This window comes from Marmota monax, unplaced genomic scaffold (genome assembly GCF_021218885.2).
Source record: "Marmota monax isolate L192 unplaced genomic scaffold, Marmota_monax_Labrador192_F-V1.1 WCK01_AAM20220418_F8-fsc00100, whole genome shotgun sequence".
NCBI classification, from domain to species: Eukaryota; Metazoa; Chordata; class Mammalia; order Rodentia; family Sciuridae; genus Marmota; species Marmota monax.
Genome location: NW_026693872.1, coordinates 341,986 through 368,939, shown reverse-complemented (window position 1 = coordinate 368,939; position 26,954 = coordinate 341,986). Strand labels below are relative to the sequence as shown.

The following is a 26,954-nucleotide window of genomic DNA, read 5'->3' as shown; positions in this document are numbered from 1 at the left end:
CATATCCTGAATTTCTCTGTAATTTCATCTGTTGTGCTACCCATGGATTCTAATAATGTAGTATCTTGTTTTGTTTGGGGCAACTTTCTCCCCCTTTTTTTTTTTCATGCTGTTTGTGTGTCTTTCCTTCTAGCACTGACTATCTGCAGCATTACTGTTTTTTATACTTTAGGCTTTTAGTGCCCCTGTAAGGGTTCTAATACCTCTCCTGCCCAGCTGGTGTTCTAAGCTGGGAGTTGCCACAACTAAAGATGGCAAGGATGGGTCACAAGATGGAGGTGGTTGCTTCAGCAATGGAGCGTCAGGTTGGACGAGGGGGCCCCTAGTGATGATGTTGGGCAATGTGTTCAAAGATGCAGTTGGGACCCAGTGTGGGCTCCGTGGGCATTGGTGGGGCTGTCCTGGGACGTTCCAGGGCTCCACAGATATGATCTTTATTTTAATAGCCACTTTTGAAATTAAAAGGTCATAGTGGAAAACCATCTAAACAGGAATTGAAAGAAAAAAAATCACAATATCTAGTTTTAGCTCTCACAATAATTAACCATACACTTTGGGCAAATCAAATATTCTTCTAGTCCATATTTTCTCATCCCTTATATAAAGACAATTATTATAAACATGCATATATATAATATATATAAATCTTTTATATATGTTTTTTATTGTTAATTGATGCATAATTGTTATATATATCCACGGGGTACATTATGGTGTTTTGCTATATGTATACTATTATATACATCAAATCAGAATAATTAGCATATTCATCACCTCAAATATTTTAAATGGAAGTTTATAAAGTTTTCAATTGTAAAATAATGTATACATATTATTGTACAGTTTGAAAATCCTGAAATGTGCTAGAAAATAAGATCATCTATATACTCATTACCTAAAAAAAATATGCTTAACACTTTCATTTCCTTATGGTGTGACTCCCTTTGTTGGCTGGCAGGTGTAAGCTATAACTAAGTATTATCACTTACAATTACTATTAATCATCTAGTAGTCTAATTGTATATTCCATTTTTTATTAATGTAATACATGCATTTAGTTTTAAAGTCAAATAGTACTATAGCTCCATGATAACAATCAGTACTTCTCTGTACTGCCTATTTCACACATTATTATTTCTGAGTCCAATTTCTTGAGACAAAAATTTTCAACTGTTAGCATTTTGTTTTAAATATTTATGGCTTAACTTACAAATGTAAGCCATGTGCACTATCATTATTTGATTTTTCCCTTCAGTTTAATATATTATTGATTGACTTTCCATAATCTAAGAATAGGATTTAGATCTCCTACTACCTCCTCTCACCTTCTCATACACTTTCTGCTAAGTATAACAATCCAAAAAACATACATTTAAAAGATATCATTTTAATAATTTTGATTCACAATATTTGATTCACAATAGTATTTGTATTTTTTATAGTTAAGTATCTAAAACAGTGTAATTATTTATAGCTTTCTTTAATTAATCTGTCTTTTATTTTTATGGATTATATAATTCCTTGCTTTTTCACTTTCTTCATCTTCCACTTATTAATCATTGATTATGATGTCATTTACATTCATTTTTTTTCTGTAGTCATTCCTCTGACCATTTACAGTCATGATCTGACTGGAGCTGGCTCTTCTCTGAGCTGCTGCAATGCCTCTAATTTGTGAGTGTTTCTAGATTTGCTTCAGCTTTGAGTTGCTTCATTTTTCTGTTTCTTCCCCAAAGACACTTAGCAAAGTGAAGAAACTTGAAGCTCCTGTCAATTAGGACATCTATCTGTGTCCATCTCATTAATCTTTTCAGGTACTGAGATCTTATGGCTAAGTTTCCTCTGTTATCTTCTCACTGTCTCATTGTTTTTCTGAATTAAATACATCTTTATTCCATTACTGAAATCATAGTGGATTTCTAAAGGGAGTAGACATGTTCATTCTACCATGCATAATTTAAAGTTAGAAATAGCCAGGTCATAAAATTATCATGAGGATAAATCTGATATTGTACACAATAGCAGTTTGTGCACCATAAGTCCTACACACATATCTGGCATTACTACTCTACATTAACATGTTTCTTCAGAATTCTTTCTCATTTGACACAGGGAGATTATATTAACAGCACTAAGTCTTTGGCTTTTACCTACATTTCAGAAGTCTTCATCCCTATTAAAATCCTAATTATTTTGGGGAGTGTCTGGAACCAGGGAACATTACTTACCATTTTGTTTAAATCTGTACTAAGTACCAGGTAAGCTGCTTTAGACACTTTGGGTATAAATTACTAAATAAGATAACAATTCCTCCACTTTTGGATTTGGATTATAGTCAGAAAAGGCAAACACCAGTCTCCAGATAAAATTCAGCTGTGTAGTACAGCAGCAGACGATAAGTGTTACAAAAAAGGAAAAGATATATCTATATCTATATCTATATCGATATCGATATCGATATAGATATATGCATTAGGAGGTGGGAAATTTCTGAGTTGGGAGAGGTTGCAATTAAAGTAGGGGACTCAGGATGAGAAGGTGACTTTTGGGGGGAAAAAGGCTAAAAGAAGGTGAGAGAGTGAAGAAATGCTGATATCTAAGGAAAAGATTGTTACAAACAAAAGAAGCAGTCTTAAGGCCAACAAGGGAAGATGGTTGTGGATAATATGTGGTAGGCTTGAGGACCATATTCCTGGAACAAATAAATGGGTAAAGGACAGAGTTGTAAGAATGGAAATCCAAGAAGAGTACATATCATATAGGGCCATGTGTCAAGGACTTTGGCATTTTCTCTGCTTAAGGTAGAATCTCATTAGTTTCATTAAGGGGCATGATCCTCCTAATAGTGGAAAAAAAATATTCATAGGAAAAGATATCCCACATCATATGTCATCAGAGAAATACAAATTAAATCAACAATGAGATTGCACCATACGCTTATTGGAATGCCCAAACTCAGAGCACTGACAATACCAAATGCTAACAAAGATGTGGAACAACAAGAACTCTCACTCATTGCTGGAGGAACTATAAAATTGTACATCCTCATTGGAAGATCATTGGGAATTAAAAAGAAAAAAAAAACTAAATATGTAATTCAATATTCTTGCTCTTGGTATTTACTCTAAGAGTTAAAAACTTATGTCCACACAAAAATCTGTACATGAATATTGATAGCAGCTTCTTCATTCATAATTGCCCAAACTTGGAAGCAACCAAGATATTCTTCAGTATGTGAATGGATAAACAGTGGTACATTCAAACAATGCAATTTTATTCAGCATTGAAAATAAAGGAGCTATCAAGCTATGAAACTTGTATACATATATCAAAGTCAAATGAGCCAAACTGAAAAGACTTCTTTTTCCAACTACATGCTATTCTGGAAAAGAAAAACTATGAAGACAGCAAATGGATCAGCAGTTGCCAGAAGTTAGAGGGGAGAGAAGAATGGAGAGGCAGATCACAAAGAATGTGTAGGGCAGTGGACCTACTCTGTATGACATTATCATGGTGGATATATACCTTTATAAATTTGTCAAACCTATAGAATGTACGATACCAAGAGTGAAACATAATATAAACTATATACTTTGGATGATTCTGATGTACCACTGTAGGTCACCACTTGTAACTAATGTAGTCCTATGGTGAAGGATGTTCATGATAGGATAGGCTATACATGTGTGGAGATGGGGTATAGGGGACATGTCTGTACCTTCTGCTCAATATTGCTGTGAAGCTAAAACTTCTCCAGAAATAATTGATTAGAAAAGATGACTGTAGCTACTATTTTGTAGGTAGAATATAGGAGAACAAAGATGGGAGCAAATGGAAAATTTAGATGATATTGTAGTTATCAGGTAAGAACTGATATTGAATGGCTTTCACCAGAGATATGCTAGGTAGGAAATCTTTTTTTTTTAAATTTTTTTATTGTTGGTTGTTCAAAACATTACATAGTTCTTGATATATCATATTTCACACTTTGATTCAAGTGGGTTATGAACTCCCATTTTTACCCCGTATACAGATTGCAGAATCACATCAGTTACACATCCATTGATTTACATATTGCCATACTAGTGTCTGTTGTATTCTGCTGCCTTTCCTATCCTCTACTATCCCCCCTCCCCTCCCCTCCCCTGTAGGAAATCTTTGAGTCTACAAATACTTTGAAAGTAGAGTCAACAAGGTTTCCTGACAAAATGGATGTAGAAAGTAACATAAAAACTCAAGGATGACTTCAAATCCTTTATCCTGAGCAACAGGAAGTTTGCAGCTACCATTAACTGAGATGGATAAAGTTTTGATAAAATAGGTTTGGGAAAAGAGGACTGGAGTTAAGTTTAGTTCAGTCTGAGATTATCTATTGATAACCAGTCAGGTATGTGTTGCCATTTAGATGTGAGTTGTGCCCCCACAAGATCATGTGTGAGACAATGCCAGAAGTTTTAGAGGAGAAATGATTGGGTTATGAGAGTCTTAACCCAATCAGTGAATTAATCCTGATGGGATTAACTTGAGTGGTGACTGAAGGTGGGTAGGATGTGGCTAGAGAAGGCAGGCAGTGGGGGTATGCCTTCGGGTATATATTTTTATCTGAAGAGTGGAGTCTCTCTCTGCCTCCTGATAATCATGCCACCTCCTTCTGCTACACTCTTCTCTGTGATGTTCTGCCTCATCTTGAGACCCAAGGAATGAAGCCAGTTGTCATTGGACTGAGACGTCTGAAATTGTGAGCCCCCAAAATAAACTTTTTCTCCTCTAAAATTGTTCTGGAAAGGTCTTTTAGTTAGAACAGTGAAAAAGCTGGCTCAAAGAGTATGTCAATTGTTTGGTATAAAAAATTTGTCAGCTGACTACCATAGGATATCTGCTATGTTTTTCGTTTTTGCTTTTTTTTCCTACCCTGGCCCCTGCTGGTGGTCATTGTTGATGTGCCACTTGAAAAGGTCTCATTACTACTTCTGCAGTCAGAGTCCTCAATGAGAATAATGATATCGATGCGAAAGTTTATTATGGAGCTTCAAGCAAAGCCAAGCCTTGAAGGCAGAGAAAGACTGTGGTCTCTGAAGTACATATTCACACAAGTAAAATGGCGGCCTTCTCCTTACTCTCCTCATTGGCATTACACATGTGCTTTTCCTTAAGCAATATCCATCTGCTTCTGTCTACACTTTCTCCCTCCTCAGGCTGAGGAATAAGAGCTCTTGGACTGAGACCTGTAATCTTTTCCTCTTCTTCTTCATTTAAGCTCCTCCTTCAACTCCAAGCTTATTTTTTCCTTACTATTCTTTCCTCTTTCCTCATACTAACTTGAATATTCTCTTTCTGGTTCTAGGAATGGACATGTCTGAATCTCTACTTAGGCCATTGTTAAAGTATTATAATTTTATTGACTCTATAGTAGAGGAGAGGTCTGATTAAGATGGAAATAATGAGGAAGAGACAAATATGAGTAACAATACAGTAGAATCCTAAACTGGATGGAGGTGATTCCTAGCACTTGGTTCCTGCCCACTTGAAAACTAATGAAGAACTATTATACTGGTTGTGTAGCATAAAAAGTATAACAGAGTAATATATGAAAAGTTCACTAATTCATTACTAAAACATCTCCATGACTAAATTTTTTCCCTACATTCATTTTCTCTACTACTTGCACATTTTCAGATTATATCATTATGTCTCTAGGAATTCTTAGTAAATGAAAGAATTATTCTTAAATTTAATATTTTGGAATTATACTTTCAGTTGATGATCCAAATCTAAAAACAACCTTGTGTTTTTGGAGTTTCTTCATATGGGGGTGGAGGACCTAGTGTGTCAAAACATGGAACAGGGTACTGTTCAAGGTTTTGAGTTTGAAGGTGAATTCCAAGAGTTGGACTCACAGCTGCTTCAGTCCCTGGAAAGAAAAAGAGATATGTCATCTTACTAGACAGCATAAAGCAGAAGTACACAAAATGCCTGAAGAAATCTGCCATTTTTTTTATCACTAGGGCAACTGAAAATTATTTGTGCACTTGAGAAAAAATTTACAACTATCTTGCTCTCCAAAGTGATAGTTTAGTCATGATAGCAAGAAAATTTCCTTGAATGAAGTGATCATATCATTATTGACCAACCCATCGAGAAGCATTTACAATTTTATAACTGAAACTAGGAGGAATGTTTTGTTTTGTTTTGTTTTTCATAGAACAGAATAGAGGATTCCTTACACAGCATTTTAGCTAATACTCCCAGCATAGGACATGCAGGTTTCACTTTCTAGTGTCTAGTGTTTCTACATTAAAATATCACTTTTAAACTTTATTTGTATTTATTTTTACTAACTGCAAATAATGCAAAAATCACTTCAAACATTTTCTTGTAATAGTAAAAATGTTAAGATAAATGCTGAAAAATTTGCATTTAAAGTATATCACACACACGGATTCTAAAATTTAAAAACATACTTTGAAATAAAGATTCTGCAAAGTGTGAAATATGATATATCAAGAAATTTGTAATGTTTTGAACAACCAACAATAAAAAATTAAAAAAAAAAGAAGTGTAGTTTAGAGGGAAAGAACCAGAAAGTTACTGCTGGTTGCTTCATATCTCATTGTTAAATTCCTTAGAGTTGAGAAAGGGTTGATGTGTGGCTTTCAGAAATGATAAGAGGTTATGAATTTTATATTTCAGAAAACATTCATTGCCAGGATTGTGAAACAATATTCAAGGCCAAATAGAAAACCAGTTAGTCTGGATTTGTAATTTGTCGAATAATCCTCCAACAGTATCAACAGAAGATGTAAAATTTGGCAAGACTGAATGTTATCAATACTTTCTATCAAGACAGTAGAATGAACCAGACATAACTTTCCTATGCTCGGCCAGTGTAACTCCACATCATGTACAACTACAGAATGGGATAAAAATTGGAATGGGTTGCACTTGAAGTATGTATAATATGTCAAAATACACCCTACTGTCATGTATATCTAAAAACAACAAATTAAAAACATATTTTCTATATGTAAAAAAAAAAAGAAATAAAGATTCTGGTTTGTAGATTGTACAATAAAGTCACTAAATATCAAAAACAGGCCTTCTCATCCACAAACTGGTAACCTTGAGGGACTTTGAATTTATCCTAGTAACTTTTAGAACTCTATTAGTATTTTTTGAAAGATTATTTTTGAGCCACACAGGAAATCAATAGTAATATTTTATAACACTCTTTCTTTGTATACATTTTTTTTCACCTGAGTCTTTACCTGACTTTGAATGATTTTGATTGCTTCTTCCCAAAACAATAGTAATGACCGTAAATTTAATTTTATAGAAGTCCTTGAACTAAATCCAGCTCTTGGGTGTTTTTGTATATTAAATTTAACTGGAACGCATCTATACCTATTCATTTACATATTGACTATGGCTGCTTTTGAACTATAGTGACAGAGGTGAGTAGTTCCTTCAGAGACTATATGGACTGCGAAGCCAAAAATATTTTATCTGTCCTTTAATAGAAATTTGCTGACCTTCCTTGAAGAATTCCACTGGGAAGTTTCCAAAGAACATGGTCCAATTATAAAACAAATTTTAAAATGTGTTACTTATTAGGCATTAGCTGCATCACACAAGCCCATATGTAGATTACTCAAAATGTTTACTTGGGTGTGGAACAACAATTTAGAATCATGAATTTTTATACATTTGTATTTGCCTGATTTCTTATCTTGCTGGTCCTTACAGCAAAGTGTAATAATGCAAACATGAATATAGCATATGAAGGGTAGAATACAGTTAGAATATTAGTCTCACCTGTTGATTCAGTAATTTTCTCAGAAAGTTATTTATTTAATTGAATAATCCATTCCTAGGCTATTGCATAATATTTATTTACCCAAATTTTTTTGTACAATAAAATGATAATGATAGTGTCTACCTATGAAAAAGCAGTACAATGTTTAAGGTGAGTTCTGGCACACAGTAATGTTTATTATTATTTCTATTACTTATAAATAATTTTACTATGCTATGAATACACATGTACTTTTTGTTTATAATTGTATTTCCTGATCTTTTATTTTAATGGCTACATAATGTTTTAATAAGTATTAATATTAGTTTGAACAAAACTCATAAAATAAAAAATATCCTGGATTAAATCTATAGATTTAAGCTGACACCAGCTGTCTGTGGGACTTGATCATTAGTAAAACATATTGCCTATGTAATTCCAGCCATTGTGAAAGTTTGTACTCAAAATTGACTATTTTCCTGGGAGACTGCTCCAGGTATAGTCAATATAAAGTCAATGGTAATGTCTACCTGGAAATTGTTGACCAGGTGACTCTAACACATTTATTACCTTTTCTAATTTACTTCTACTTCTCCAATATACTCTACTACTGCTATTATGAATGTTGTGTTCTAGGCAACAGGATCTTGACAATTATGCTCTGTGATTGGAAAGTTTTATTATTTCCTTAACTACAGATTTGTCTGTTGCTCTGAAACTTGTTATAAAAACTACAAGGCATTTGATTAATAAAGGCAACTAAGCTAATATGCTCAGAAAGCTTTTGAAATAGAAAATATATCAGTTTTTAATTGTTTTCAAGGCATGTTTCCATATAATTCATGTGATTGGGGGCGAGGAAAGCAGGTGTTACTTCTATCTTTTAAAAAGTTAAGAAACTAAGGGAACTCAATTTAGAATGCCTACAAAAATCCTATAGTATTACCAGAACTGCTGGTTAAAGTATTAGAATTTATTGCTTAATGTTGTAAAACCTATACATTTACCACTGAGTTTTCATACCCCAAATTCATGTTTTCCACATTGTTAAGAGTAATTCCAATAGACTTGACATTTTAATATGTCTTTTCTATTTGTTCTCTTTTTCCTCCTTGATCTTATCCCTTTATCATATATGGAAATCATTCTCAAAGGCCTGAATTTGACTCTACCATCGACTAACTGTGCTGCTTAGTCTGTAAATGCCTTCATTTTCTCATCTGTAGAGTATTTCAAATTATGGTAGGCCCTCAAAGAGTTGTAGAGAAGAATAAATGAAATTCAAATATCAAAGTCCTGGGTCATAGTAAATGCTCAATAAATGTGAATTATCACTATTGTCATGCCCTTCCTGGAAAGTGTGTGAATAAAACACTCCTTCTTTCCCTATGTTAAAAAAAAAAAAAAAAATCCCAGACCATTTACACATAGAACATAAAATACACAGAAGAGATCTCTAAGGATCCTAAAATGAACAAATCCTGAGAGACCAGAGGGGAGAAAGGGACACAGTGTGAGAGGCCCTGCTTCTTGCTCACCTCTCTCCAGCCTCCTTCCTCTCTCCGGGTCAGAGCACTCACATTTAATCACTGCTGGAACACCAGGATCTCTATTTTCTTTGAAATAAGAAAAAGAGAAAATTATCTGTAAGGAAGAAATGGGGTCAGGGAGATTGGATAGTTGGAGGGCAGCCTCATGAGGGAACACCAGACCTGAGAAGCTAAGCCAGAATGAGTGTCCCCAGGAGGAGTGTCTCTGTGGGCTTGCAACTTGCTGCCTCCTCAGGAAAGGTCAGGGGACCTCTTGAGGGCTGAGAGAACCCAGCTCCAATCCAGAATAATATGGAAGGAAAGTAAAAGTACACTAAAGTAGATTTGATAGTGAATCACTACTTTTCATTAAAACATGGACAAAGAGTGGCCTGGTCACTCTCCTATGCTGTTTTCTAATGAACACTACATTGTTTATTTACCGCAAGCTCAATTTGTCTTTTACTTATTTCCTTAACTCCAAGTTTATTTTCCTTCATTGTCTTTAAATGGCCATTTTCTCATTAATAGGGGCTTTTATTCAGCTTTATGGCCTTATTTTCAGTGAAATCTTTCCTTTATCCTTGTTTTCAGTGAATTAAGATAGAACAATCTTGTGTTTTTGAACAAATTTAAAAACTCCGTTGACATTATATTACTTACTTTTCACATACCAATTTAAAACAAAATAGCTAACATAACAAACTAAAAATTTTTTTCCTGTCTTTCTTTCTTTCTCCCCCCTACCCCGCCGCCTTTGTGACTGGGGTTTTGCTATGTTGCCCAGGTGGCTCTAGAATTGTTGGGCTCAAGCTGTCCTCCCACCTCCACCAGTCAATAGCTGGGATTTCTGCTGCATATCACTATACCAAGCATGTTTACTTTTAAGATCACTTGTAATTCTATCTGGTTCACTTTGTCTTATAGTCCTTGGTATGTAATGATCACAAATGATAGAGATTTTGGATATTCATGGTTATATGAGAATTTTAACAATTTTCTATTTTGCCCCATTTTTACTAAAAACTTGCACAGATTCCTTTAAGAAATCTTTCTGCAGCCCAGTGTGCACTTTCAGTCTTCATTTCCACGTTAATGGTGGGGGGAGGGAACTGCCTGCAAATGTGTTTTTTATTGAGTTATCATTTAGGAGGAATTCCAAGAGCATTATTAAAACAGGTAAGGTACTGAAATAATTAACCATTGATAGAAGAAATAAGTTTTACACCTAACATAAGTGCTGGAAGGAAACAAAATACCCAATACTAGAACTGTTCATGTCTGATGGTGGAGGAAAAAGCACAAGAAGACATCAGAAACTGCTACATAGATGATCCATTCGAGAATCTGTAAAGGCATTGAATGGATATTGTGGGGGTTTGGAGCAGAGATGGAAAGAAGAACTGCATCCAGAAGATCAGTGGGGTGGGGGTGGGGAGAACGAAAAGCAGGGAAGAGGACCTAGTTAGCAGATTCTGGAGCTAAATCCAGGAAAAGGAAGTGGGCCTGGAGAAGAAAAAAATAAGACAATTGTAGGGTTTTTTTGTTTGTTTGTTTGTTTGTTTGTTTTGTTTTTGTTTTTATAAAATAAATAGATTTTAATCTTAGTCCTTAAAATACAACTTCAAACTAAGATTTTTCTCCTCTTAGTCCTCATCTTCCTCCTTGCCTACCTTCTTGACTTTATTTTGGTCTTCCTCCTTCTTTCATTAACAATTCCTTCTCTTCCTCTTTAACCTCCAAGGACTGTGTAATAGGGCTGCCATAACAGAGTGCCACAGACTGAGTGGCTTTAAGCAAAGAAATTTATTTTTTCACAATTCTGGAGATACATGTCCAAGATCAAGTGTCAGCCAGGTTAGGTTTCTTCTGAGAACTGTCTTTGGCTTGCAGATGACCAACTTCTCCCTGTTTCTTCACATGGTCTCCTCTTTGTGCCTGTGTGCTCATCTCTCCTTAGAAGGATGTTAGTCTTGTTGCATTAACACCTATCCCCAATTTCCTCATTTTACATTAGCTTTTTAAAGGCCCTATCTTCAAATATGGCCAGATTTTGAGGTACTGAGCCTTTAAACTTGAACACATTATTTCAATGGAGTATACAACCCAACCCATAACAGGGAATATTAGAGGGATTATTTCTTCCTTTCTGGGAAATAAAGATCTCCATCATGATGTATGGGCATTGAAGATGATAACTGAGTGAATAAGTGTTGGAGACTCTTCTACTGAACCCAATGACTATTTAGGGGAGCCATTAAATATAGGATCTACTATTCAAGAGTACAGATATTATGATGTCATATTAAGGCCAAGGACCTGAACAGACACTTCTCAGAGGAGGACATACAATCAATCAACAAGTACATGAAAAAATGCTCACCATCTCTAGCAGTCAGAGAAATGCAAATCAAAACCACCCTAAGATACCATCTCACTCCAGTAAGATTGGCAGCCATTATGAAGTCAAACAACAAGTGCTGGCGAAGATGTGGGGAAAAGGGTACACTTGTACATTGCTGGTGGGGCTGCAAATTGGTGCGGCCAATTTGGAAAGCAGTATGGAGATTCCTTGGAAAGCTGGGAATGTAACCACCATTTGATCCAGCTATTCCCCTTCTTGGGCTATTCCCTAAAGACCTTACAAGAGCGTACTATAGGGATAATGCTACAACGATGTTCATAGCAGCACAATTCACAATAGCTAGACTGTGGAACCAACCTAGATGCCCTTCAATAGATGAATGGATAAAAAAAATGTGGCATTAATACACAATGGAGTATTACTCTGCACTAAAAAAATGACAAAATCATGGAATTTGCAGGGAAATGGATGGCACTAGAGCAGATTATGCTAAGTGAAGCTAGCCAATCCCTAAAAAACAAATGCCAAATGTCATCTTTGATATAAGGAGAGCAACAAAGAACAGAATAGGGAGGAAGAGCATGAGAAGAAGTTCACCATTAAACAGGGACGAGAGTGGGGAGGGAAAGAGAGAGAGAAGGGAAATTTCATGGTAAAGGAAGGAGACCCTCATTGTTATACAAAATTACATATAAGAGGAAGTGAGGGGAAAGGGGAAAAAAAAACAAGAGAGAGAAATAAATTACAGTAGATGGGGTAGAGAGAGAAGATGGGAGGGGAGGGAGGATAGTAGAGGATAGGAAGGGCAGCAGAATACAACAGACACTAGTATGGCAGTATGTAAAAAAGTGGATGTGTAACCGATGTGAATCTGCAATATGTATACGGGGTAAAAATGGGAGTTCATAATCTGCTTGAATCAAATGTATGAAATATGATATGTCAAGAGCTTTGTAATGTTTTGAACAACTAATAATAAAAAAATTTTAAAAAAAGATAAAAAAAAACACAATACTACCCAGTATGAAATACATCATGAGAAAAGAAAACTGTAACTATAAAAGAATTGAAAAAAAAGAGCATAGATATTATAATATTAAGATATTAAGAGTACAGATATTATGAAGGGTAGGAAGATACGGTTATCTGAGTGCTGAACCAGCACAATATTGTGAAATGAGATAATCACTACTGGACAAGGGGATGTTCTTGGGCTCTAAAGTGTTTGACTGAGTTCCCAAGGACATTTTTTAGACCTGAAATCTCATCAGACATTGACATGGGATGGCATGGCAACCCCTTCCTTAAATACCTTTTATAAGGATGACAAGTCAAGTAGTTACTTTCTTCTCTTTAGCATTTTTTAATATGGAATGTTTCTAGAGTTTGCATGTCATCCTTGCCCATGTTAATCTTTTCTGTATCACTCCAATTTTAGTATATGTGCTGCTGAAGCCAGCACTCTTTTTAGTATTTCTAATCAAGATAATTGGTAACCTGTTAGCCTGAATTGCTATTGAGATAAAATGTCTATTTTATATATTGTAACATTAGTAAAGTTCAGTCAACTCCAACCTTTGATATTCAGCCAAAATTCTCCTCTTGACTCTTCTCATTTGAGGGCAGCTTCCATGAGATCCTGAGAGTCAAACCTTTGACACTTACATCAGATGTGCGGACCCATTTCAAAAAATATGATCAAAAAGTCGTGATATAAAAGTGAAATAACTTTTGAAGAAATAGAATGAAGGACTGGGAGGAACCCAACTTTCATATATCAAATCTAGTATCTCCATTAAAATGTTTAAATGACCCATTTCTCATATTCTGTATTCAGAAGGGAGCATCCTGGGCCTTCTTCTGTGTGTAACAGATAAAAGGAAGGCCATAACCTCTATTTCATATTCTAGTATGTCGCCAGTGTCATTCAAATGATTTCTAATTGTTCTCTACCTCTTTCAAATAGTGATTGTGAGGAAAACTCACAGGTACAGCCCCGTACTTCAGTGTGTGATCATGTGAACCCCTCAGGTTCTGGACTCAGCCTCAAGCTATGAGCACCTCCTTGGTGAAAATTATGGAGACAGGTCTGGGCCCTCAATGTCTATCCACAGGAAGATCCTGGAGAGGCTCTCTAGCTTCCCTTGGGAGAGAAGCTTCTTCTTACAGAAATATTAGGTAGGAAGAATCATTTATCTGGAGAGGTGAAGGTATGATGAGAATCCAGTCAGCCAAGTAAATCCTGTGTGGATTAAGGTTTTTGACTCCCTCAAAATATCAACTCTCTGGAATTCATTTCCAGCAAAATTTGTTAAGAAACTTCTAGGGATCATAGAGAACACCACTTCCTTAATTACCCTTTTGTATTTTGTTTGGGAGAGGAGAAACAGGAATGCAAAAGCATTAACTCTGGGGCAACATTCATAGGAAAACTGTGAATGGTTGTTAGACCCCTTCATAGCCATCTTGAATATCACTCAGAGAGGATGGAGTGGGTTGGATAAAGTGAAATCCAACTCATTGTAGGAAGGGAAAAGATAAATGGTAAGAGATAACTGAGCCTGTGGTCTCCAAGATTGACAATAGAAAAAAATCTTTGTAAGAGAATTCATGAGCAAAATATGATCCAGAAGCTGTACCAGTGGCACTGGGAGGAAATGATAGAATGAGGACAGAAATAAATATACTAGAATCCAATCCCTACAGTTATGGAGTCACTACATAAAATATATATGATATTCAGCATCTGTGGCTATACTTTGTGTACAGGGATGAAGTGGCTAAGCCCTTAGTGTCCAGCCTAAATTTTCATAGACTCTCTACCCACAATTCTGGATAGTTTGAAGTCTACTAGTTGACTTACAGCAAAGAATTCTATGTATATTAACTCAGAAGTGTGAAAATAGATAAAATCCTCTAAGAGAAATAACAACCACTTCCAAAGACAGAGAATATCAAAAAACCCTCAACCTATCACTTGTTAGATGTGAAATAAATTGTGACCATATTGTTATTTTAAAAATTCAATTTCTTTACAAGTTTTTTTTTTCTTGTTCATAATGATTTCAGAATAATATGGAGCATGTGACTGAATGCCCAGGACTCAATACTATCATGTGCTTGTGACTGAGACAGTGTATCAGCCTGGACCCCTTCTCCCACACTCAGACCTATTCTGGCTGGTTCACCCAAGTTCAAGAGCAGGCAAAACAAACACGTTGCAGAAATTAGAAAAGCATTAGAGAAATAGGAACATAAACTGCCTTAGACATTATAGCAGCATAATTGAGTAGCTTAAAATTAGAAACAAACTTTTTAAAAAAAATATTCAAGATACTCTAGTGGAAGGTTCTTCTTCAAAGTGAGAGAAGGGCTAAGATGGAGAATTGTGTGCCTCTCTTTAGAAATGCAAGTTCAGCTGGAAGAATTATAATGCCATTTATTAACTATCTGTAGTTTAATGAAGAAAAATAAGCCAACATTAACATGTAGATCCCTTTGACATATTTAACAAACATATTTTGTTAAAAGGTCAGTAACCCTATTACCCTCTCTGCTTCATAAAAAGTGTTTTTAGTTTCAAGAGAAAGATGTATTATCACTGGAGAATTTAACAGTCCTTCCCAAAATAACCATTTCCCGAACTGATAATGTCTTGTCCTTGTTAAAGGACTTTTGGGTGGGAAAAAGTTAATAGTAAAAACAATCACTAAATTTTAAAGTAACTTTTGAAGTTAAAACAGTTTATTTTTACCAAGCACTCTTGGGACAATTGTGGCATGTGATGTAGTACCTAAGAGGGAAATTCTCATAACACTGTTTGAATGAAGATGAAACTTAATATGAAGAAATAAGCTAATGATTAAAGAAAGGAATTATCAATTGTAGCCTTCCAGAAATCCGTGGTAGTTTTTTCTTTTGTTCCTTTGATTGTCTTCCTATTTATTGCTAGGGTTGGAAGCTATGCACAATTCTAAGATTTCTAATTTCTTCATTTCTTACCTCCTCGTGCAAATTGGGAAATGAGGGAGGAACATGTTTTGGGGGGTGGAGATTGAGTATAGGCAGCATCAGGATGCTGTCAGTGTGTCTGGAGAGAAAGGGCATGTGGATTGGCACTCCCCTGTCCAGTCACAATGATTTCACACTGTGCGTTGGCAGTAGACCATCTGGAAAATGTGGTTTAGTGCTACTTCAGATGGGTTAAGTGAGTCATAGCTAAGTAACCAAGACTATGAATACAAGTTGGATAGACTGATGTCAAAAACTCAAGAATAATCTTCTGCACTTTAGATTCTATCTCATACTCAACTGTGAATCAGTTCCCTAAGATATATTCTCTTTCTTATGGGCTTTCTTTCTTTCTGATTTTTTCTCACTTAAACTCTTCTCAAAGCATGCCTTTGGCTATACCATAAGCCATTTGCCATTCTAAGTTCACTGATTCACTTGGCAGATGATAGCTTTTCAAGGCTTCACAGAGAAGTTCCAGAACTCTGTGTCAACTCACCACAAATGGAATCCAAATCTCCAACAGCAAAAACAGCCATGGTGCGTCTTGGGGAATCCATTCGGGATCTCTTCAGCCAGCACTGGAGACAGAAAAGCACCACTCCACAGAGAAGAGACACCAAGAAAATCAGCAGTAGGAACCTGAGGTCAAAAGCAGCCAGAGAGGAGTGAGGCAGAGCAAGCAAAGACTTCCTGTTACTACCTGAAAAATGGTCAGGGACTCAGCTAGACTGGGTGTTGGAATCCTTTAAGCAATCTACCCCCACCATAATTGCCACAGGCCTGGAATATTGTCTGCCCTCAGAGAGGCTTGATCTTACCACGTGGTGATTAATACTTCATCCTTGGAAAATGAAGGAGTATTCTAAAAAGCAGTGTCTTGGTTCCTTATTTATTGAACTAGTTAATTCTTCCATACATTCATTAATGACAATAATTAATGACACATCATTTAAGGGAACATTATCTAGTCATTCCAGACTTCCATATATTCATTCAACTAATATTTTTAGTAAGTGATGTTAGGGTTAGGGAATTCATAGGTAAAAAAGATAAGGTCTCCATGTTTCAGAGCTAATCATCTAATAGAACTGATAATATGAAATTTGGAAGTTATAGATATCAAGATTTAGGAAGTGTATCAACTATCTTAAAATTTCTGATGAACTATCTCATAAAAGAGGCAGCTGCTTATTTTTATTGCTTTTATTACCAAAAGTAAAATTTGTAGAGTCATTTAGAAAAATTTCAAGAGGAAAAAAAAAAACAATTTACCACTAAAAATCTCCATCTCAGAAATACATTATTAAAAATAGTAAGTTCACTGTCACAGAAAATGTATAAGTAAACACTGGCCAACCATCTGGAAATGATGTTTCTATAGCTATTGATGTACGTGACCCCTAAATTTCCTTAAGCTGTGTTATTTCTTGTGCTGTCTAAAATTATTTAGGAAAATAATATGCATATTTCACCAAATGTTTTATAAAACAAATTGAGAATATCCTTACCAGATGTACCAGTCATTAGGGTGTTGATCAGTATAATTTAGACACCTGGTGATAAAAGAAAAGCAGTAAGTGCTAGAATTCTAGCTGGCTAAAGCCTATGTCTCTGGGGCCATAAAATTTTTACTCACCACATCCCCACATCTGTTTCCCCAGAACAATTGTTTGTTTACCGCCACCACAACGCCTGCCCCACAACCTACTCCCAGCAAAATTAAGTGTGTAAGTTACACTGTGTCCACGCCAAGGCACTGAAAAGATGGAGCGGTTTGAATCTGCTAGACATACAAACAGATGACTGCCCTGAAATATGTTTGATTCTAGAGTTAAAAAATACTATTGTGCAACAAGAAGGTCATGACTAACTTTTTAGGGCCAATGCGTCATCTGTATTAGGCAAGTAATCATATCACCCTTCTGTTGATCCAGGTATCTAGAGTCCTTTACTTTCCAAATTCTCCAGGGAAGGTTTATAATTTCTGTTAAACTTTAATATCTTTGTAGAGTAGCAAGCATTGGAAAATTGGTTGCTTTCTAGTTCAACAATTGGTAAAGAAAGAAGTTAGGCTAGAAAGAAAATGAATGTGGCCACATGTTTATCATTCACCAAGAAGAGGAGTTGACTTCTTCAGTTGGAGGGGTGAGATCGTTTGTGTGTTGAGGCAAAACTCAATCATTCTTGAGGTAAGTTTGAAAAGATCACACAAAAACAAATTTCACATGGGTTTGACTCTCAGGAGTAGAGCTTTATGTGTTGTTCATCTCAGTCCCTCATATACCTGACCTGGTGCAGAGGGTATGTTTGCATAAGGACTTCTTTCCAGACTTCATGTATGGCCACTTCTAAAGTGTCTTGAGAGTGAACAGGGGAAACCTGTTCATCACAACCTGATAAGCTTCTGAGATGGAGCCATCCTTAATCATGCTTTTTTAGCCACTGTTAAAATAATACTTAGTGCTTCTCAGCTTGAAAGTGCTCATAAGCATCCATTAATTTATTGCTTTCACATTCATCATTATACTAGTTAGAAGTGACTTTCTAATACTTATTGACTTAGAAATTTTGCCTTAACATTGAAGATAAGTCAATCACCCAGACACTAAAGTTTTTATTTTCTTATTTTTGTTTCTTTGGTTAGTTAGTTTGTTTTACGCACCCAGAGAGTTTAGGAAAGTTCATAAGTACAAATGCTGATTTAAGAATTGCAACTGAAGCTGGGCACAGTGGTGCATGCCTGCAATCCCAGTGGTTTGAGAGGCTGAGACAGGAGGACATCAAATTCAAAGCCAGCTTCAGCAAAAGCAAAGCACTAAGCAAATCAGTGAGACCCTGTCTCTAAATAAAATACAAAATAGGGCTGGAGATGTGGCTTAGTGGTCAAGTGCCTCTGAATTCAATTTCTGGTACTCCCCCAATCCCCCCCAAAAGGCAACTGAAGTATAACTTTCAAAGGTATCTCAGGATAAGTGATCATTAGTAAAGGATGGTAACAATAATTAATGACACATCATTTAAGAGAATATTATCTTGTCATAGAGAAAAATATAGACTTTTATTTATAATTAAAAGTTTTGGTAAGAAAAACAATTTAGAGAGCTCAGCCCTATACTGTATATATTCTTTTAGACAAATACAATGATTCCAGCAAAAATAGCTATTAGTTAAATATAAAATATTCCATCATTGTACCATCAAGGCTTCTCTTGAAGATTGTATAATAAAGAACATTTTCCTTTTAATATTTTCATATTGTTTGAATATTTATATAGGCATTACTTTTGTCATCAGAAAGTATTAAAATATTACATTAAAATATAAAAATCTTCAAAATATAGTATCCAACTCAAGAGATGAATATAGGTAAATTTCCATGGTGTCCTGATCAAATAAAAAAGCTGAAGTTTCTTGTTTGTAGATCTTGACTTCTAAGATCAAGGCTTGGAATGGATTATCTCATCTTCATGCATATATAAATCTCCTCTATTTTTACATTTAGAATCATCCCATATAACTTTAAGTCAAGACTAAAAATTGAGTGCCTCATTTTATTTCATAATTCTTATTTATTAGCCACTCATGATTGTTTTCAGTGCTAGCAATAACCCAAACTTGACTTATTTCACTTTCTCTTTACTAGCCCTGTGCACCCTCTGGTGGTTGTTCTTACAAGTAATAAAATGGCCAAAAAGAACTTAGCTGGAGAATGGAGTTGTCAAGTAATTCCAAAAATTCTGACATCTATCATGTAATTCCAAAAATTCTGACATGTATCTCACTCTAAGGATTTTATTCACTGTACACCTGGGATCCAGAATAAGGAATGAAAGTGGGAGGTCACTAGCTGGAACTTAACATAGAATATGTGTCTTCTGGCTCCTTCTTTCTCACCATTATTCCCATTTCTTTCTCAAATTCAATTCTTCAACAAAAACATTTTGAATTCTTAAAAAAATAATTTCTGAACTGTAACAGCATTCCAATTGCTCAAATTTTAAATGCAAGATCTTTAGAGTACAAAGTTTATATTTTTTTAAAAATGAAGTTATTATTCAGGTGTTGCTCAAATTAGGATGCTGATGTTAAAAAGAAAACAAGATAGCTATCAGGGAGAAATGAGAGCAGAAAGGAATGTTTAAGGAAGACATTTGAAATAATCAGAATCTTCTAGAAGTAGATGATAGAGATAATTTCAGTTTCTACCAGAACAAGGGCCCTTCTTTACTTGGATCCTCTGGAAATGATTCCTGCTCTATATGGATGGTTAGACTAGTTGGTCTTCTCAGTGCTGAGAATCCATGCAACTAAAATTTTAAATTCATTAATTACATTAATTCAGGAAGAAAACTGCAGATCTGCTCCATTTGCTCCTCTCTACAATGACCCAGCATTTTCTATGGCAGGCATTCTTCCAAACCAGGTATATTAGGTCATGTCAAGTAATTCACTTTAGAACTTACAGCACTATAAGTGAGGCCCACACTATTATAATCTTCTTTTTATAATTCAGAAAACTCAGTCGCAGGGAGGTTAAGTAACTTGTCCAAATTAGCATTACTGGAAGTGGCAGAGGTTTTAAACACAAATGGTCTGGCTGTGGAGCCATGTCCATTACCACCATGCAATACTGCAACTGGGAGCACTAAAACTCAGCTCTACATTGTATGGAGTGTTAGCTGAATGCATCCAATATCCTGTGTTCCAAAATGCTTTCAGGAAATACTGAAAATACAAAAATGAAAAAATTTACAAGTGAGAGCATGGAGAGTATCAGGCACAGAGAATAAGACAAGAATGAGATCAATTTGTAAACCAAATGTAACAAGTCCCATTTATAAAAGAACTGAACTCCAGATCTGGCTTAAGCTTTCTAGCAGTTAATAAGATGAGAGAGAATTGGTATATACTGTCCTTTAAAATTAACAAAACAAACAACATTATTCATCAGATGTAAAACTATTCTTCCTATAGAAACCAGAGAAAAATTCAAACCATGGGACTTCATAAAGAGACCATTGTTAATAATAGGAACAGTGTTTCCATAGTCTTAGGATAAATAAAATAACAAATTTCACGATTTTTTTTTCTTTTTAAATAAAACTACTCCTCCAATTAGGCCAATGTACAATTCATGCACACAAACATGTGGGAAGGATGGGTAGTAAGTCATGTCATCCAGAAATTGGTGGTAAATTGCATAGTATCTAGGAAACTGAATAGGCTATATGTTCCTCAGGCATTTCACCAATTTTGTAGTGATTAAATGTTGGATGTACAATATGACTTTGTGGTTAAACATCTGGGTTCAGAATTTAGAGTCAGTTCTGGGTCTCCATCTAAACTCTACTTCTTCTTTGATTCCTTGCTCTTGAACTAAATATTTACCCTCACTGGCCAAGTGAGATGGTAGCATGTCATTAGGAAATTTGTTAACAAAATTAATTTACATAATACTTTATATATATAATATATGTTTTATAAATCACTATCTACATACATGCAAATCAGTGTAATTGTTTATTTATGGGGAGAGGAATGGATTAAAGAGATAGAGGGGGCTATATCACATTTGATTTCATACAATAAATTAACACTTAAATTTTATGTAAAGTGAAGCAATGCATTGTTGCTACTAAAAATTCAGTTATAAAAATAAAATGAGTAGGTCATATCACAAAATTAAAAGCCTAGTGTTTGAAAACAAATTTAAATAGAACTAATAATAGATCAAAAATTTTAAACATTGAGTATATATATATATATATATATATATATATATATATATATATATATATACACACACACATATATGAATTATTTTGCAAATATTTGGATCAAGAAGTTAATTAATGAAAAACAAAGTTATTTCTGGCTATTCAGAGATCCTTTCTCACTCAAACATGGCCTCTATCAGAATAGCCCTCATTCCATTTTCTTTCTGCTCTTCTACTCCCTTGCATTCTGATCCATCTCTGATTTTTGTGTCCATTTTGTGTGTGAACTTTGGGCAAGTTACTCTTCTTTTATGTTTCTCATTTCAAAAGGACATGTGGAGAGGGCCATCTCGATGCTTCCTTTTACCTGTAATCTAGTGGGTTTGTGTTACTCTCTTATAGTTTGATAAAGGATGAATGTATACTCTCTTGGACAGGTAATGGATTTTAACAAAGATAATGTCTCAGATCAAAGATGAAATCCTAAATTGAAGATATCTAGGACAAATATAGGTAGAGAAAGTGAATCCTGTTTGGATGTGGAACTTCTACTCTTTAAGAAACCAGTACACCTTTCATTATAGACTAATCTCACTAACACTATCTTGCATAAAAAAAAGAGAGATTGTATCTACCTTCAATACCTTTACTTACTACTTCCGTATTCTTCCAGCTACTCTCTTGTCTTTATTTCCTACTAATTTGAAATGTATTTGAGGCACATTTTAGTCAGCTTTTTTTCATTGCTGTGACTAAAAGAATCTGACCATCACAATTATAGAGGAGGAAAAGTTTATTTTGAAGGCTCATGGTTTCAGATTTTTTATACCATAGCAGGCCAGCTCCATTCCTCAGGGCTGGAGGTGAGGCTGAACATCAAGGCGGAAGAGTGTGGCAGAGGGAAGCAGCTCACATGATGACCAGAAAGCAGAGAGAGAGAGTTCCACTCACCAGATACAGAATATATACCGGAAAGCCACAATGAATCACTTCCTCCAGCTACACCCTACCACTTCAGTTACCATTCAGTTAATCCCCATCAGGGGATTAATTTACTGATTTATTGGCTATAACCCAATCAGTTCTCCTCTAAAACTTCTTGCATTGTCTCACACGTGAGCTTTTGGAGGACATCTCAATCCAAATCATAACAAGGCAGTTTCTAGTTTTCACTCAAAAGGGAAATAATGATAATATAATGGAAAATTAGATGTAAAAGTTTAGATGTAAAACTTAAATGTAGCCAATAAAAGGTCATATCTAATATCAATTGAAGTCCTCTTGTTAGTTTACTATCTGTCTGGATCTCAATTTCTTCCCCAAAAAAGGAGACCTGTAGCCTCAAAGGCTCAAAAGTAAATATAAATCGTTCCTCAATGCCATGTTTCCCTGTCATGTTGATTAGAGAATTAGAATTGACACTTAAGATATTTTCCAATTCTGAAATTCTGTATTCTATTCTTCCGAGTCAAAGGCAGAAACGATGAGGCAGGATGAGTGTAGCTATGAAATCCAGAGTCAGGAAAGCCTATAATCAAAAATTATCATGTCACAAACAGCAAGAGATAGAACAAAATGGCAGGTCTGAAAATAAATGAAAAGAAACAGCAATGAAGGTTGATGCAAACACTAAAAGGGGGCATACACTTAATAAGTAGATTGTTAACAAGAAGATGATCCTCCAGAGACAGGCGAATGACTCCAGAGCCCAGGAAAGCCCCATTTGGCCCCGACTCTTACTTTAGAGCCAGTGTCCATAGACCTTGGCTTTGAGGGAAATAGACAATGATAATTGAAAGCAGCTGGCTGGCAGAGAGTGTAGCAACCAGAAGACAGCACTTGGCAGGAGTGCTTTTCTGACACTTGCACTAAGTCACAGTGCATTATAGTTATCATGAATCATCATCAGCATTATTAATGGCACCTTCTCCCCATCTCCCGAATAGAATTCTGGGAACCATTAAATCCACAGCACAAAAAGTGAGAAAAGCGAGTCAATTATTCACATAATTCATATCAGAATCACTTTGAAATGTACACATAATACAAGTTAGAATTTGGGTTTGTTTGTTGTCCGGTAAATTGCCACCCATCATTGCTGTGACCTATGCATGTGAATGCAGCTTCGGAGGAGGTGACATCGTGATAATTCTCTCATGCACTTACAGCACCCTGGATGCTTAAAGGAAGGGGAAGTCAGTGACCAAAAATATCTAGAAATAAACCAGGCCCCTTCTTTATTTAATAACGATCTTAAGAAAATTATTATCTCTTGGTTTTAGAAAAATTAAGCCATCTGCATTTAAAAACTATTAGTGTTTTTCTTATGTGATTATCACCATCACTTGAAACTCTTTGGGGGCTTTATAATTGACTTTATCCTTTTTGATTGTTTGAATTTTTAAAATGCTAAATAAAAACAAGGAATCTATTGCTATTTACTTACATTTCATTTTCTTCGCATGGCAGATTCGAAAGCACCAACTGAAACACATGTTTAGAACAATAAAATCCAACATCTCATCAGTCTAATCCTTTAATAGGAGCAGTGCCTAGAGACAATTCGGGTTTATATCTTTCTTTTGTTCTTCTTCTTCTTTTTTTTTAATTAAAAGCTCTGCTGCATAGTTTATTGTTGGTGTACAGAGTTTTAATTGAAAAAATTTCTCTGGGGGCTGGAGGTGTAGCTCAATGGTACAGAGCCTGCCTAGAATACGAGGCACTGGGTTTGATCCCCAGCACCATCATAAAACAACAACAACAAAAATTCTCTAGGTAGATTTTTAAATTCAGCAGTGACAGGAGATGTGTATTGCAAACTAGATTCTTATCCTACATACACTATAGATGTATTTGTACAGAGTTTTTTGTTTTCTCTATAGGCAGATTTTGCTTGCTCTAAAGAGCTTTTGTATGCCTTGCATTTTTCTGTGTATTTTTGCATTCAAGGCAGAGGAAAGAGTTCATTAGTAGTTGTTAGTAGTATTTTCATGCAAAGGAAGCAAGTTCCCAGTATGAGGAAACATAAGTCAAACCTATTTGCATTAATGGGTGCTAAATGTATGCATGAAGGGGTGACTTTAACAGCTCTAAGGCTGAGGTCCACTTAAGATCATATGAAATTCCTGCTGAGATTTACAATCTTTATCAAAAAAGAGGGAAGGTAATAATAACCTTTAGAAGACCCAAACCCCTAAGCATTCCATCACAATTATCTTAGTTCTCTGTGTTGAACCTTACAGGTTATAATAACACCCACAATTACAAGGAAAGAAACTATTTCTTTCTAAAGACTTTGTGTGTTTGTTTTTTCCTAAGAATTGGAACTCTTTCTGTGTACAATAAAAAAGCCTTGAGATGTCACTTAAACGTAGCTATAAAACTCAGCCCAAATAGGTCAGTGGAAGCATTTATTTCACTGGACTGTTGCATATATGTACAGGTAAAAACTTACAAACTTTAAATGATTGACCTAGGAATTTTGTATGAGATATGAATTTTCTCCCTTAATTCCAAATTTTTCTTCTTCAGCACCTTGTATGTACACCACCAAGTTTGTCTGGGTAAAGAGATTTGTGGAGTTGCAGATGGAGTCATGAACTGGTCATCAGAGAGCATGATAATGAACAATTTATAAGCACAGAAAATGAGTTGCATTTTCTTTTGCTAGATTGCTGCAAATAGATTTGCATACTAACTGAGAGGAAAATGAACACTCAAATTTTGTCCATAAAGAAAGTTTATCTATGAGTAAATGAAATCATTTGGGATCTAGCTTAACAGATAAACAAATAAAGCCAGCATTTCAAGTCACTTCCCAATCTTCTCTGCATGCTGTACCTGAGTATATATGGTATTTCATTATTACCACCTCACTGCCAAAGCATTAGCTGTCAGACTCCCATGTTATTTTGAAATGGTGAGGGAAGTTTTAATATGCTTTAGATCTAAGTCTTTTAGATATGTTGGTTTCCGGTAACACAGATACAAAGATGCAGTTATTGGTCAGAAAAGGATGCTGGAGTGGGGGAACCAAAATAAATCCTAAAATACTTCTTTCTACAACAGTCAGCGTTTAAAAACTGTTGAGAATCAAGTATGGTTGCAGGCAAAAAGCAACATTCTTAAATTAATCTAGCCATGATACCTTTCTCTGTTTCAACAATATTTTTGATGTTTTGAAAATTTCACAGCATAGCAAAGTGAAGTAAAGGTTAAATGTGCATCGTATTATTTCAATCATATGAATAGAACTAAATAAAGAAGATGTCAACCAAATGCCCTGGATGTTTTATTTGCCATATCTTCAGCCAACAAATAAGTTGTAAGATGCTGGTAACACCTTCTTAAAGGAATTATTTTAAAAATGTAGTTACAATGCCCAAAGAACATATCTATAGCAGGTCAAATCCTCAGAATATTTTAGAAAGTCTCCTGGAAAGAAAGAGGGTTACCTGGAATAGTGACAAACACCAAGTTCCTGTTGAGATAACTGAAGCGACACTGAAAGATCTGAATCCTGACATCCTTCAAGGCTAATCTGCCCAGAGATGGTGCTTTGCTGTCTACGCTGGTCTCTCTATCTCAGAACTTGCTAACTTCTCCATGCTGTGCTTCCTTCCAGAGCAGGCATTAATGATGGCTCCTTGTGACTAATCAAGTGCATGCTGGGGAGGAATGTTGGGTGCATGATTTCAGGTACTAAGAGTTTTAGGAATTTTAGTTTAAGGTCAGAACCTTGGTACTGTTTGTCAAGGCCCTAAAAGGAAGGGTTATAAATCCTGACCTGCAAAGCTAGCTGGCTGCTTAAGTAACTTTCAAAATTCAAGTACATGCCTTATTCCAGAGAACTTGTGAGATCTTTTTTTAAAAAATAAAATCTCATACTGGGAATATTTATTCATTTTTTTACCCTTTATGTGTCCTCTTTGCTTCTCTTTTCCTGCCCATCATTTTCAGACTCAGGTCTAACACAGCCTTGAATTTACAATTATCAGACTGGCAAGTTCAAAATTCAATAATACAGCAGAAGAGCTAGATATAAAGAAACACCCTTTTGTATATAATTGGGAAAACTATACAAGTTTTTTGAAAGACAATAGGGCAATGTCTATCAAACTAAAAAATAAATGTACCCTTGGTCAAGAATTCTACTTCTGTTGCAGAGCAAGGACATCTGCAGAGATGAAGTGGCCACAAATGTCCTTGTTCACTGGTTCTTTTGAGCATACTGAAAGGATTTTAACATGTCACTCTGAGAAGGAGGCAACATTTTATTAGAAGGAACAGGAAAAGGGAAAAATGGGACACTCTCAAGGGGAAAAGTGGGTCCTCTCAGAGAGGAAAGAGATAGTACGCTCCTCTAGAACTCCAGTTTTATTGGGGGTCCCAGGGAAGTTTCCAGAGAGTCCCACTCAACTCTACCTCTTAACTTTTGATTGACAGCAGGACTGCATTAGACTTTTAAGTCCCCACTTCATAGTCTTACCCCAAAGGAGGGAAGACTTTGCTATTATAATGACACATTAAAGATGTAT

At 35.4% G+C, this 26,954-nt stretch overlaps 1 protein-coding gene and 1 pseudogene across 5 annotated transcripts; both read right to left on the bottom strand.

The window, feature by feature from the left end:
* Positions 1-3,899: 3,899 nt before the first annotated feature.
* Tmem207 (transmembrane protein 207) lies at positions 3,900-26,099 on the bottom strand. 5 transcript variants are annotated; one of them, XM_046462646.2, is made up of 6 exons: positions 25,872-26,091; positions 23,864-23,901; positions 17,209-17,253; positions 16,197-16,339; positions 9,331-9,408; positions 3,900-5,911 (listed from the first exon to the last, which is right to left on the bottom strand). In XM_046462646.2, the coding sequence occupies exons 1-6, from the start codon at positions 25,941-25,943 to the stop codon at positions 5,772-5,774; spliced, it is 516 nt and encodes a 171-aa protein (XP_046318602.1). In that variant the 5' UTR covers positions 25,944-26,091; the 3' UTR covers positions 3,900-5,771. The 5 variants fall into 5 exon arrangements, 4 of the variants coding, with proteins under 4 accessions (XP_046318602.1, XP_058441040.1, XP_058441038.1 ...); XM_058585057.1 differs by lacking the exon at positions 9,331-9,408 and having other exon boundaries at positions 25,872-26,099; XM_058585055.1 differs by lacking the exons at positions 23,864-23,901; positions 25,872-26,091 and adding an exon at positions 20,164-20,740.
* Positions 13,049-13,148, bottom strand: LOC124105482 (U6 spliceosomal RNA; annotated as a pseudogene).
* Positions 26,100-26,954: the final 855 nt, after the last annotated feature.